Source organism: Theobroma cacao, chromosome 10 (assembly GCF_053813885.1).
Source record: "Theobroma cacao isolate CCN51 chromosome 10, ASM5381388v1, whole genome shotgun sequence".
Classification (NCBI taxonomy): Eukaryota; Viridiplantae; Streptophyta; class Magnoliopsida; order Malvales; family Malvaceae; genus Theobroma; species Theobroma cacao.
In genome coordinates, this window is record NC_142648.1 from 2,468,158 (window position 1) to 2,481,329 (window position 13,172).

The 13,172-nt window shown below is 37.1% G+C and overlaps 2 protein-coding genes across 3 annotated transcripts; both read left to right on the forward strand.

The window, feature by feature from the left end:
• Positions 1 to 437: 437 nt before the first annotated feature.
• LOC18586143 (uncharacterized) lies at positions 438 to 6,239 on the forward strand. Of its 2 annotated transcripts, none has more exons than XM_007009358.3 (9): positions 438 to 725; positions 1,313 to 2,974; positions 3,115 to 3,341; positions 3,426 to 3,758; positions 4,213 to 4,459; positions 4,629 to 4,757; positions 4,849 to 5,064; positions 5,314 to 5,437; positions 5,783 to 6,239. In XM_007009358.3, the coding sequence occupies exons 2-9, from the start codon at positions 1,424 to 1,426 to the stop codon at positions 6,025 to 6,027; spliced, it is 3,072 nt and encodes a 1,023-aa protein (XP_007009420.2). In that variant the 5' UTR covers positions 438 to 725; positions 1,313 to 1,423; the 3' UTR covers positions 6,028 to 6,239. The 2 variants fall into 2 exon arrangements, with proteins under 2 accessions (XP_007009420.2, XP_017984861.1); XM_018129372.2 differs by having other exon boundaries at positions 438 to 611.
• A 1,323-nt stretch (positions 6,240 to 7,562) lies between these two features.
• Positions 7,563 to 12,652, forward strand: LOC18586144 (uncharacterized). The gene is made up of 8 exons (XM_018129012.2): positions 7,563 to 9,166; positions 9,255 to 9,481; positions 9,561 to 9,893; positions 10,529 to 10,775; positions 11,266 to 11,394; positions 11,498 to 11,713; positions 11,846 to 11,969; positions 12,170 to 12,652. Exons 1-8 carry the CDS (start codon positions 7,616 to 7,618, stop codon positions 12,421 to 12,423), a joined length of 3,081 nt encoding a protein of 1,026 aa, XP_017984501.2. The 5' UTR covers positions 7,563 to 7,615; the 3' UTR covers positions 12,424 to 12,652.
• Positions 12,653 to 13,172: the final 520 nt, after the last annotated feature.

Sequence of the window (13,172 nt, forward strand, 5' to 3'; positions counted from 1 at the left end):
TATAAAAATTATTCATATTTATATATTTTTTAAAAAGTTATAGTAAAAATGAAAAATCTATTCACTATTGAAGATGCTAAATAAAAGTTAAGGGAATCTATGAATGAATTGCTTCAAATCAAAACTATTTTCTTTTTTTTCTTTTTGTGGATAAATCACAATTATTTTCGAATAATCATGACTCTTGAATTTATTTAAAGTTGGCTCTTACTAAGAGCGTCGAAGAAACGCAATGACAATTGGACTTCAATTTAAATAAATAAATAAATAATTTTAATATATAAAATGTTAAATATGAATCATAATGTCTATTTTTTAAAATAATTTTGATAATATTTTAAGGAACATTAATCAATTGAGGTAAGAATAATATTTTCCCAATTTTTATTTTTATTGTTATTTAAGACTTAAAAAATGGTATGTCCAAATGGAAAAAAAAAGGAGAAAGGGAAAGTAAAATTAGGTTTGTCTAGAGAAGAAAATACGAGAAAAAAAAGGAAAGAATAAAAAGAGGAAGAGCAGACCAAGATTTTGGTCTTAACAAGTCTTGAAGCCTACAGTCACCGTGACGTTCACCTTAGGGTTTCAAAATTTTCTCTCCCATTTTCCAGGTTATTCCCTTTGTTTTCTTCCTCTCCAAACATTTCCTTCACTTTAATTTTTCCTTTTTCTTAATTTTAATTTTCTGTATCTTCTAAACACTGATTATCTCTCGAGTTTCACTGGTATATCTACTTCCCCTTTGTTGATTTTCTTTTTCTTCAATTTGTTTTTTTGCTTTGATCTTTTTTTTAAAATAAATTTTGTTGGCTTCTGTTTTGGATGAATATGCCATAATCAGTCAACAGCTTTTTCTTTGAATTGATTTGATCCGTTTGAACTAAGTGTAAAGGCGAGAAATTTACATTGAATTATGCTTTCGGATTTGATTTGGATTATTTTAAGCTTTACAAGAAGTTTTGATTTTTTCTTGAAAATTTTGTTCATTTAGTTTACATTATTACTGTAATTGTTAAGACAGTCTAATTTCGTTATTGTTTTATTCGTTTTTAGCATTGGAGCATTGGTATCCTTCATTTGTATTCATAACCTTGTTGTAGGCTATTTTTATGTCGTAAATCGAAAATTTTTTATGTGTTTCTAGCATTTGAACTGTCAAAGTTGTCACTTTTGCGAGAACTAGCTTAAGAATATTAGTGAAATTGGATGCATAAATTGAACACTTTTATGCACTTTCCTGCATTTGAGCTATCAATGTTGTCAAATTTTCTTACATGTATCCTGTCTAATAATTTGTATATTCTTTAAATAGGTTTATGATAGATAAAATAAGGGCAGATGGTTTTTTGATTGAGGTCTGAGCTTGGAGGTATAGGATACTCTTTGGGAATCAGTGGCACATAGATATTGTTGATTGATAGATATGGGGTGGTTTAGAGCTGGTTCTAGTGTGGCAAAGCTTGCTATCAGGAGGACTTTGTCTCAGGGTGGATTATATACTGCAAGATCACGTATTGTTCCTTCACAGAATCGTTATTTTCATACCACTGTCTTTAAATCTAAGGCACAGTCTGCACCAGTTCCTCGCCCTGTGCCACTTTCTAAGCTAACTGACAGTTTCTTAGATGGAACCAGTAGTGTGTACTTAGAGGAGCTTCAAAGGGCCTGGGAAGCTGACCCAGATAGTGTTGATGAGTCATGGGACAATTTTTTCAGGAATTTTGTGGGTCAGGCTGCCACATCCCCTGGAATTTCAGGCCAGACAATTCAGGAGAGTATGCGACTGTTATTGCTTGTGAGGGCTTACCAGGTTAATGGTCACATGAAAGCAAAGTTGGATCCCTTGGGTTTAGAGGAACGAGAAATCCCTGATGATTTGGATCCAGCTCTTTATGGTTTTACTGAAGCTGATCTTGATAGAGAATTCTTTTTAGGTGTGTGGAGGATGTCTGGATTTTTATCAGAAAACCGGCCAGTGCAAACACTTAGGTCAATTTTGACTAGGCTTGAACAGGCTTACTGTGGAAGCATTGGGTTTGAGTACATGAACATTGCGGACCGTGAGAAGTGTAACTGGTTAAGAGACAAGATTGAAACCCCAACTCCGATGCAGTACAATCGTCAGCGTCGTGAAGTCATTCTTGACAGGCTTATATGGAGTACGCAGTTTGAGAATTTCTTGGCCACTAAGTGGACAACAGCTAAGAGGTTTGGGCTGGAAGGAGGTGAGACTTTGATTCCGGGAATGAAAGAGATGTTTGACAGGGCTGCAGACCTTGGGGTTGAGAGCATAGTGATTGGAATGCCTCATAGAGGAAGATTGAATGTGCTAGGTAATGTTGTTCGAAAGCCACTTCGTCAAATATTTAGTGAGTTCAGTGGTGGTACAAAGCCTGTGGATGAAGTAGGGCTTTACACAGGAACTGGTGATGTCAAATATCACTTGGGAACTTCTTATGATCGACCTACAAGAGGTGGAAAGAGAATCCATTTGTCTTTAGTTGCAAACCCCAGTCACTTGGAAGCTGTGGACCCAGTTGTTGTTGGAAAAACTAGAGCAAAGCAGTATTATTCCAATGATGTGGATAGGACCAAGAACATGGCTGTTTTGATTCATGGAGATGGTAGCTTTGCTGGACAGGGTGTAGTTTATGAAACTCTTCATCTTAGTGCCCTTGCCAACTACACAACTGGTGGGACTATACATATTGTAGTCAACAACCAAGTGGCCTTTACAACTGATCCAAGGGCGGGCAGATCTTCACAGTATTGTACTGATGTTGCCAAGGCCTTGAATGCTCCCATTTTTCATGTAAATGGAGATGATGTGGAGGCAGTTGTCCATGCTTGTGAGCTTGCAGCAGAATGGCGCCAAACCTTCCATTCAGATGTGGTGGTTGATTTGGTCTGTTATCGTAGATTTGGTCATAATGAGATCGATGAGCCATCATTCACACAGCCAAAAATGTATAAGGTCCGCCAGCCTAGTTATCTGTTTGGTTATGTATTTTCCTTTTACATATGTTGTAGTTGTTCCTGCATATATTATGGTTTTGTATGCTTCTGAGAAGTGAACAAAACTTCTAATATTTAGGTTCTTTTTGCTTCTAACAGATCATTCGGAATCACCCCTCAGCTCTTCAGATCTACCAAAACAAATTGTTAGAATCTGGGCAGGTGATGAAGGAAGATATTGGTCGGATAAGTGAGAAGGTCAGTAAAATTCTTAATGAAGAATTTTTGGCCAGCAAAGATTATGTTCCGAAACGAAGGGACTGGCTGTCTGCTTATTGGACGGGATTCAAGTCACCAGAACAACTTTCACGTGTCAGAAATACTGGGTTGGTTGGCTTTTTTGTCAATTTCAACTTTCATTTTGGGTAGCTGTGATCTGTACTCACTGATGAAACTTTTACATTATGCAGGGTAAAGCCTGAGATATTGAAGAATGTTGGCAAAGCAATCACAACCCTTCCAGATAATTTTAAGCCTCATAGAGCAGTAAAGAAGGTTTATGACCAACGTGCACAGATGATTGAGACAGGGGAGGGTCTTGACTGGGCTATAGGGGAAGCACTTGCATTTGCTACCTTGTTAGTGGAAGGTAACCATGTTAGGTTGAGTGGTCAGGATGTTGAAAGGGGTACATTCAGTCATCGGCATTCTGTGCTACATGATCAGGAAACTGGGGAGCAGTATTGCCCTCTGGACCATGTCATTATCAACCAAAATGAGGAGATGTTTACTGTCAGCAATAGGTAAACGTTTATGTGTTGAGCTTTTTGTCTTAGTAAAAAAAGGACCTTATTTGTAGAACTCTTGTTATTTTAAGGTTAATTTGGAGTCTATTTATATGTGTTTGCCAAAGAACTCTTGTCATCTGAGCAAACGTAGCAAATAACATATTTATTGTGTTCTGATTTGTGGCATAACGTATTGAACACTGATAAACTTGACTGCACCTCATACTTGGAATGGGCCTTTGATATGGTTCACCGTATGCAATGACTTGTACAGATTCACAGTTTATATCTTTCACTTGTAAATTGATACTTTTCTGCTTTACGGATGATATCCTTCCTCCTTGTGGAAAGTTATGTCCCTGTCCTAGAATTGTTAGACTGTGCTTGATAATTTTTTGTAGTATTTATTCTTCTGTTCTTTTTGTTAATTTGGGATTCCTTTCTGAGCAATATGTGTCCTTGACTGCAGTTCTCTTTCAGAGTTTGGTGTGCTCGGATTTGAATTGGGTTACTCAATGGAAAATCCAAATTCCTTGGTCATGTGGGAAGCGCAATTTGGTGACTTTGCTAATGGGGCTCAAGTGATCTTTGATCAGTTTCTGAGTAGTGGGGAGTCAAAGTGGCTGCGTCAAACTGGTCTGGTTGTGCTGCTTCCTCATGGTTATGATGGCCAAGGTCCTGAACATTCGAGTGCACGACTAGAGCGTTATCTTCTGGTATTTCCCATGAAAGGACATTCATTGTTCTTTACATCCTGATTTAGCTTCATCATTCTTGTTGTACTTGCATTCAGGCTATGCTCCCTCTATACATTAGAAAAAGAAAAAAAAAAGCATCTTGGACTTAATTGCGCATTGATAAGTACATTGTTATAATTTTTGACAGATGAGCGGTGACAATCCTTTTGTTATACCTGAAATGGATCCAACTCTTCGTACGCAAATTCAGGAGTGCAATTGGCAGGTGGTTAATGTTACAACACCTGCTAATTATTTCCATGTTTTGCGGCGTCAGGTAAGTGCAACTAATGGTTATTAATGATGCTTGAGCTTTGAGGCTAGTCTTGCTATTTCCTTTTCTTATTGTTTCTCTTATCCTCTCTCAGATACACAGGGAATTCCGTAAGCCTCTTATTGTGATGTCCCCTAAAAACTTGCTTCGTCACAAGGACTGCAAATCAAATCTTTCTGAATTTGATGATGTCCAAGGCCACCCTGGTTTTGATAAACAAGGAACCAGATTTAAGCGCCTTATAAAGGATCAGAATATGCACTCTGACCTTGAGGAGGGTATCAGACGCTTGGTACTTTGTTCTGGAAAGGTGTGCTATGCCCTTGGTTTCTCCTTGTTTTCCTCTTTTATCACTTGTAAAAGCAATTTAATTCTGGAATTTAATCTGGTAGACTGAACCGGACAACTAAGAAATTATAAATTGTGTTATCTTGTTGGGCTTCAAGCTTAGTTTTCTGAGCCACCAAGGAGCTATTCTTTTTTTGTGCTAGATCTTTTTGGTGGGTTTAATATTTGTGTTGTTTTTGATGCAATAATTCCATGTTCTATCTGCTTTCAGGTTTACTATGAGCTTGATGATGAGAGAAAGAAGAACAAGGCTACTGATGTTGCTATATGTCGTGTGGAGCAGCTTTGCCCGTTCCCTTATGACCTCATCCAGCGAGAGCTTAAGCGATATCCAAGTATGTAATACAAACTCAGACTGGAACTTGTTCTTTAGCACTCATGGAAACTAAAATCAGAATTGAAGCATTTTGTAAATTTTTTTCTTGGCTGGAAATATTTTGAGAATACACTAGGGTAATATTTGCTGATAAAAAGGTTGCTGCTGAATAAATTGCAATGGGTTTTCTACTTTTATTTATTTTGGAGCCTCTTGTCTCTCGTCTTTTCTTTTTTAGAGAAACTGGATGTGCCAGCTATGGGGGTTTATGCGCTGTTAGGTTTAGTAAATTTTCATGTATTTGAGCCTTTTTTTCTTATATTGAGTCATGATTTCTGATTTTTCTTTTGGGTTCTTTCTTTAGATGCAGAGATTGTTTGGTGCCAAGAAGAACCAATGAACATGGGTGCATTCAGTTACATTGCACCTCGTCTCGCCACTTCAATGCAAGCACTGGGTAGAGGAACCTTTGAGGATATCAAGTACGTTGGTCGCGCTCCATCTGCTTCCACTGCCACTGGTTTCTATGTAGTTCATGTGAAGGAACAAACTGAGCTTGTGCAAAAGGCCATTCAACCTGAACCAATCAAGTTCCATGCCCCTGTCTGAAGCTTGCCAAAAATCAAACTTGAAACAGTATAGCATTATACAATTTTCTCAATAACATCTGGTACAGAGCTTGGAACCCTTTGTTAGGGTTTGTTATGTTGATGCTCGCCATTTTTCCCTATTCCTTGTCTGCCAAGGCACAATTGTTTCTATACGCGAGGTGAACCGACCGTAAAAATATCTGAGATAATCGATGCATAACTTTCATTGTACTGTTTTTTGTTTTTTTTTTTTTTATATGCTTCAGCTTCTCTTATCATGCATAAATGAACTGTCTTGCTCGTCACTAGACTTTTTTGCATCCTTAGGACAAAAAGATGCAACTTCGGGGGGCAACTATCAGAGAAATTGAGGATTAAGTTTCATATTTCCTGGAAAATAGAAAAAAAAAATCTATGGATCAAAGCTATAACTTTTGCCTCCTGTTTTTCTTTGTAAAGGTAAAGGAAAGAGTTATAAGATAGTTGGCAAAGAATCAGTCAGATACGGGGAAAAGATTTGAAGGAAAATGTCATGAGAAACAACGAGCAAATAACATTGGCAGGAAGCCTTATCTTCCCCAACCCTTATCCATATCGCTTTTCAAATAACAAGATCGCTCGAAATTATGAAATCTAATGTTTCTGTCATAAGGAAATTAAAACTAATAAAAAGAAAGAAACAATTTTCCTTTGGAATAGAAGAATGTTATTAAATATCGGTTTATATTTAATGTATTGATAGTTTATAAAATTTTTTATAATCAAAAATATTTTATGTGCATATGATTGAGAAGTTGTATGAAATGTGTTTTCAGCGTCTACCTGTTTTAATTTATAAAAATTGTTTATAAATAATGTTGAAGGGAAGTAAATTTGACTACCAAAATTATTCATACTAAAGTACCTTAGACCCTAAACTGTCTCCACTTAAAATGGAAAATGCACCACTTGACTACCAAGCCCATAGTTATCTCCTTGATACTTTGAACCATATATTTCGTGATTTTATTTTATTTTTTTTCATGCATAGAAAAAAAAAAAAGAGTTTAACACTCATAACTCCTTTTACAGCCTTACTTACTCAATTATTTTTTTTTTAATTTGAGTTTCTTCTGTTATCTCTCTGACTTACAACTTGGTATGATCAATCTTGCTCGTTATTCTTTTCTTTGTTTTTTTTCTCTTTGGTTTAAAATCATTGTAAATCTTTCACTCGATATTCATTTAACAAAACCTGATGCACACCCATACATGTTTTCATGGATAGTTTAAGAAGATTTGAATCCTCATCTTTCAGTTTTAAAAGTAAGATGTGAATTTTCATTCAGCTATAGATTACGACATAATCAGAGATTTATATACATTATGCTGTATGCATCTTAGTTATGTTATTTCCACTATTCATATCTTTTCTTGATCTTTAGTTGTAGTTCACATATATAATAGTTTTAGAAATTTTTATTCTTTTGATCTTCTTTTGTGACCTTGATAAACTTAATTTTTTATTTTTGATTTGTTCAGATATGTTCATGATTGAGGATTAAGCCTTGGAAGTACAATCTTGAGTGTCTACTGGCAATTCTTTTGGATAGCTTGTGTCATACGTAATGGTTTGGTTTAGAGCAAGTTCTTCTGTGGGAAGGCTAGCCATTAGAAGAAGTCTTTCTCAGGGTGGATCATATGCAGTGAGAAGAAGAAACCTTCCTTCACAGAATCGATGTTTTCATTCCACTATCTTCAAAAGAAAGGAGCAAGCCTCACCAGTTCCGAGAGCTGTGCCTCTTTCCAGGCTAGCTGATAGCTTTCTTGATGGAACAAGCAGTGTGTACTTAGAAGAACTTCAAAGAGCTTGGGAAGCTGATCCAAACAGTGTTGACGAATCCTGGGATAATTTCTTCAGGAATTTTGTTGCACAGGCATCAGGGTCGCCTGGAGTTTCAGGCCAAACCATACATGAGAGCATGCGTTTGCTGTTGCTTGTAAGGTCTTACCAAGTTAATGGTCACCTGAAAGCAAATTTAGATCCCTTGTGCTTGGAGGAAAGGGAAATTCCTGATGAATTAGACCCTGCATTTTATGGTTTCACGGAAACTGATCTTGATAGGGAATTCTTCATAGGTGTATGGAGCATGTCAGGATTTTTATCTGAAAATCGTCCGGTACAGACTCTCAGGTCCATATTGACCCGTCTTGAGCAAGCATATTGTGGGAGCATTGGCTATGAGTATATGCATATTGAGGACCGTGAGAAATGTAACTGGTTGAGAGAAAAGATTGAAACTCCGATACCAATGCAGTATAATAAGGATCGCCGTGTTGTCATTCTTGATAGGCTTATATGGAGTACACAGTTTGAGAATTTCTTGGCCACAAAAATGAAAACAGCTAAGAGATTTGGACTTGAAGGTGGAGAGACTTTGATTCCTGGTATGAAGGAGATGTTTGACAGAGCTGCAGATATGGGGGTTGAGAATATAGTTGTTGGAATGCCTCATAGAGGCAGATTAAACGTTTTGGGTAATGTTTTTAGAAAACCACTACGTCAGATATTCAGTGAGTTTGACAAGAACTCAAAGTTGGAAGATGAAACCGGGCTTTACACAGGAACCGGTGATGTTAAGTATCACTTGGGAACTTCTTATGATCGCCCAACTAGGGGTGGGAAGAGATTTCATCTGTCTTTGGTTGCAAATCCAAGTCATTTGGAAGCTGTAGACCCAGTTGTTATTGGAAAAACTAGAGCAAAGCAATATTTTTCCAATGATTTGGACAGGACTAGGAACATGGCTGTACTGATTCATGGGGACGGTAGCTTTGCTGGACAAGGGGTGGTGTATGAAACTCTGCATCTTAGTGCATTACCAAACTACACTACGGGTGGGACTATACACATTGTAGTGAATAATCAAGTAGCCTTTACAACCGATCCAAGGTCTGGAAGATCTTCACAATATTGTACTGATGTTGCCAAGGCCTTAAATGCTCCCATTTTTCACGTTAATGGTGACAATATAGAGGCAGTTGTTCATGTATGTGAGCTTGCAGCACAATGGCGACAGACTTTCCATTCAGATGTTGTAGTTGATATAGTGTGTTATCGAAGATTTGGGCATAATGAGATTGATGAGCCATTTTTCACACAGCCTAAAATGTACAAGGTTAGTCTTTTAATATCCTGTTTCTCACTTTTTGCTTTCTTATGTCAAAATTTTATCTTCTTCTTAATCTAGGCCTGGGTGCTAACAGGTCATTCAAAAGCATCCCTCAGCTCTTGAAATTTACAAAAACAAGCTTCTAGAATCTGGGGAGGTGACACAAGAAGATATTGATAGGATACACAAAAAGGTTGAGTCCATTCTCAGTGAAGAATTCTTAAATAGTAAAGATTATGTTCAGCAGAGAAGGGACTGGCTTTCAACTAATTGGGAAGGGTTCAAGTCACCTGAGCAGCTTTCACGTATCAGAAACACTGGGTTGGCACATCTATTATCAGTCTTGTTCTTGTTTACAGACCACCACGATTTTGTGCTTAAATTTCCTTGCTGTTACCAGGGTAAACCCGGATATACTAAAGAAAGTTGGCAGAGCAATTACGGTTCTTCCAGAAGATTTCAAGCCCCATAGAGCAGTAAGGAAGGTATATGAAGATCGTGCACGGATGATTGAAACAGGGGAGGGCCTTGACTGGGCAATGGGGGAGGCACTTGCTTTTGCAACATTGCTGGTGGAAGGTAACCATGTTAGACTCAGTGGCCAGGATGTTGAAAGAGGTACATTTAGTCATCGGCATGCTATGGTTCATCATCAGGAAACAGGAGATAAATATTGTCCTTTAGACCATGTCATGGAGAACCAGAATGAAGAGATGTTTACCGTAAGTAACAGGTAGAAGTTTGTTAACCTTTTTATGTCCCGTCACCATAAACTAGACTCTTTCAACAGTACATCTTGCCACTATGTTTTAAGCTCTCATATTTGGTTTTAACATATTGACTATTTCATTTATATTTCAGCTTGAGGAAGACCATTTCCAGCTAGAGCTATTCTTTCGGTTTTTCCAAACTTCAACTTCTATCTTCCTTAAGCCACCTTTTATCTACTTAAGCATCTATATTACTTTGTAGGGTCTTTAGCCAAAATGGGGAAAAATGGAAAGGTATTCTTTAATGTAAGCCTTTTAAGTACAAGCAACTATAAACTCTATGATCTCCATCAAATATTAACAAGGAATCTTTTGCAAACCTCTAAATGTAATTTGTCTAGATGCTTTCTAAGATGCATCAAGGTATCTGTCAGATTGTGTACATCTCAGATACAAATGCAAGTCCTGCATCCTTTGTGTCTTAGGATGCAGCTTTGGAATAAATGCTGCTCGTAGAGGAGGTTTAAAGGATAATCTCCCATTTTTTAAGTACTGAATTGAAGTATGCTGCCAACATCCTCTCTTATCAAGTTGGGTTTTTGCTATTTATAGGTTCTATATTTGGTCTATAATTGAGCAATATATGTCTTGCTGGCAGCTCTCTTTCAGAATTTGGTGTTCTTGGATTTGAACTGGGTTACTCAATGGAAAATCCAGACGCATTGGTACTCTGGGAGGCTCAATTCGGTGATTTTGCTAATGGAGCTCAAGTTATATTTGATCAGTTCCTAAGCAGTGGAGAGTCTAAGTGGCTGCGTCAGACCGGGCTTGTAGTACTGCTTCCTCATGGTTATGATGGCCAAGGTCCTGAACATTCAAGCGCGAGACTGGAGCGTTTCCTACAGGTGCTAACCTATCATATCATGGGATATCTATTAAACTTTTGTGTTTCAGTTGAGCTTTGCTGTTATTTTTGTTATTGCTTTTGATATTACCACACCATTAGAATCAGAGATGGAGGGTGGATTTTCTTTGGATTCAATCATGTTCATGTTGGGACTATCCTTCTCGGCTTGTTGAACATGAATGATTTCTTTGGTTTGATCATTCATCATTGAAATGTCACACTTCCCACTTTGGAATCCAAAAGAAAAGAACACAACATCAATTTAAAACCTTTGTCTTTGCCAGTCAATACCTTGTAAAACCTTAGCATTTTGCTCCTAACTTGTGGTTGGAAGAATGTTTTTCTCTGGATAATCTGCCTGGCTAAGAAAAACACTCATTTTTTTTTCAGTTCTAAAAGATTTCAAGATCAAGATGCTTTCTGTTTTAGAATAAGTATTCTAAATTAGCTTAGAATTCCAATGACTATGCTTCCTGTGACAATGGCAGATGAGTGGTGAGAACCCTTATGAAATACCTCAAATGGATCCAACACATCGAAACCAAATACAGAAATGCAATTGGCAGGTTGTGAATGCTACCACTCCTGCAAATTACTTTCATGTTCTACGGCGACAGGTGAGTTTAGCACTTCTTCTAGTACTGATATTCAAAAAAAAAAAAAAAAAAGGAAAGGAAAAAACACTTGCTAGCTTGCTGATATACATGGCTTCATTTCTAGATCCACAGGGAATTCCGTAAGCCTCTAATTGTAATGTCTCCAAAGAACCTGCTTCGGTACAAGTTCTGCAAATCAAATTTATCTGAATTTGATGATGTCCAAGGCCATGAAGGCTTTGACAAACAGGGAACCAGATTCAAACGCCTTATAAAAGACCAGAATCACCCCTCTGATCTTGAGAAGGGTATCAGGCGCCTGGTTCTTTGTTCTGGAAAGGTATGCTTGTCTTCCCTATCTTATCATGCATTGTGTTGATTAGAGGAGTACCAATTATGTTGTATCTTACCCTCCAAAGACTGTTCTACTTATTTTGATTATGAGTCATTTATGCTTTTTCTTATTTTCCAGGTTTATTACGAGCTTGATGAGGAGAGACAGAGGTTGAATGTAAATGATATTGCAATTTGTAGGGTGGAACAGCTTTGTCCATTCCCCTATGATCTCATCCAGCGAGAGCTGAAGCGTTATCCAAGTATGTTCCTGTGAACTTATGAAGTGTGTATGCTTTTACTAATCATATGCTAGTTCTTAGCTGCTCGAAAATTGTTACTTTTATTTTTTGTCATTAATTTGGACCTATTTTGCCTTTCAAAAAAAAAAATAAAAATTGGACCTTAGTGCTACTGTATGTCACTACTAATAGCTCTTCACATTGTTTCTTGGTTGTACCAGATGCTGAGATTGTCTGGTGCCAGGAAGAGCCAATGAACATGGGTGCTTACACCTACATTGTGCCGCGCCTTTACACAGCCATGATCGGCATAGGAAGGGGATCTGTGGAAGACATCAAATATGTTGGTAGAGCTCCTTCTGCTGCCACAGCCACTGGTTTTCTGAAGAAACACCAAAATGAACAGGCTGATATTCTGAGGCTTGCCATGCAGCCTGAACCAATCAACTGTCCTTATTCGAGCCATTCAAATTAAGCCTGTTGAAAACCATTCCTATAAAAAATAAGGGCCTCATTTCAGGTTAGAGTTCAAGAACCGAAAAAGGGGATCTTCTCTTGATTTTCAGAAAGTTTTCTTCTCTTATTCAAATCATGTTCAGCTAGAACCAGTTGTTGTATTTGACATTTCTTGCTCTATTTTTAATTTTTTATCAAGAATCTGATACTATTGACCTTCAATGAATTGTTCACTGTAATTAGTCTTAGAAAATTTATTTCATTTTCTTATCTGCTGATTTATATCTTCATTTCTTTTATATGATGCTTTTATTTTAGGCTTCCACAAATAAATTCTGCAAGTGACTGCAAGGTAATAGGCAGGGTTGATTTGTCAATCATGCTATTGCTTCCACAACTCAAAGCCTAACAGTCTCTTGCAGTAAAATGTTCTTCTAACTTAAAAGAAGAAGATGAAAATCAGATAATGTTCTGCTATTCTTTTTTTCTCTATTCTTTCCTATTTAGGATTCTTTCTGACAGAGAGCAAATAAAGATTATTCAAATTATGTCATACTAACATGAATCAAATCATAAGGGTCAGGAAAATATTAAAGAATAATCCCAGATTATCTCATAGACTATATATGCAATTATTAATTGATTAATAATAGCAAAGGCGTTCATCCTATCACTGCTAATTACTTGCTGACTTTATTGCAAATCTCTTAGGTATTAAAGGGATAATTAAAGAGATTCATATTGAGAAATTAATTTAAAATTTACTCC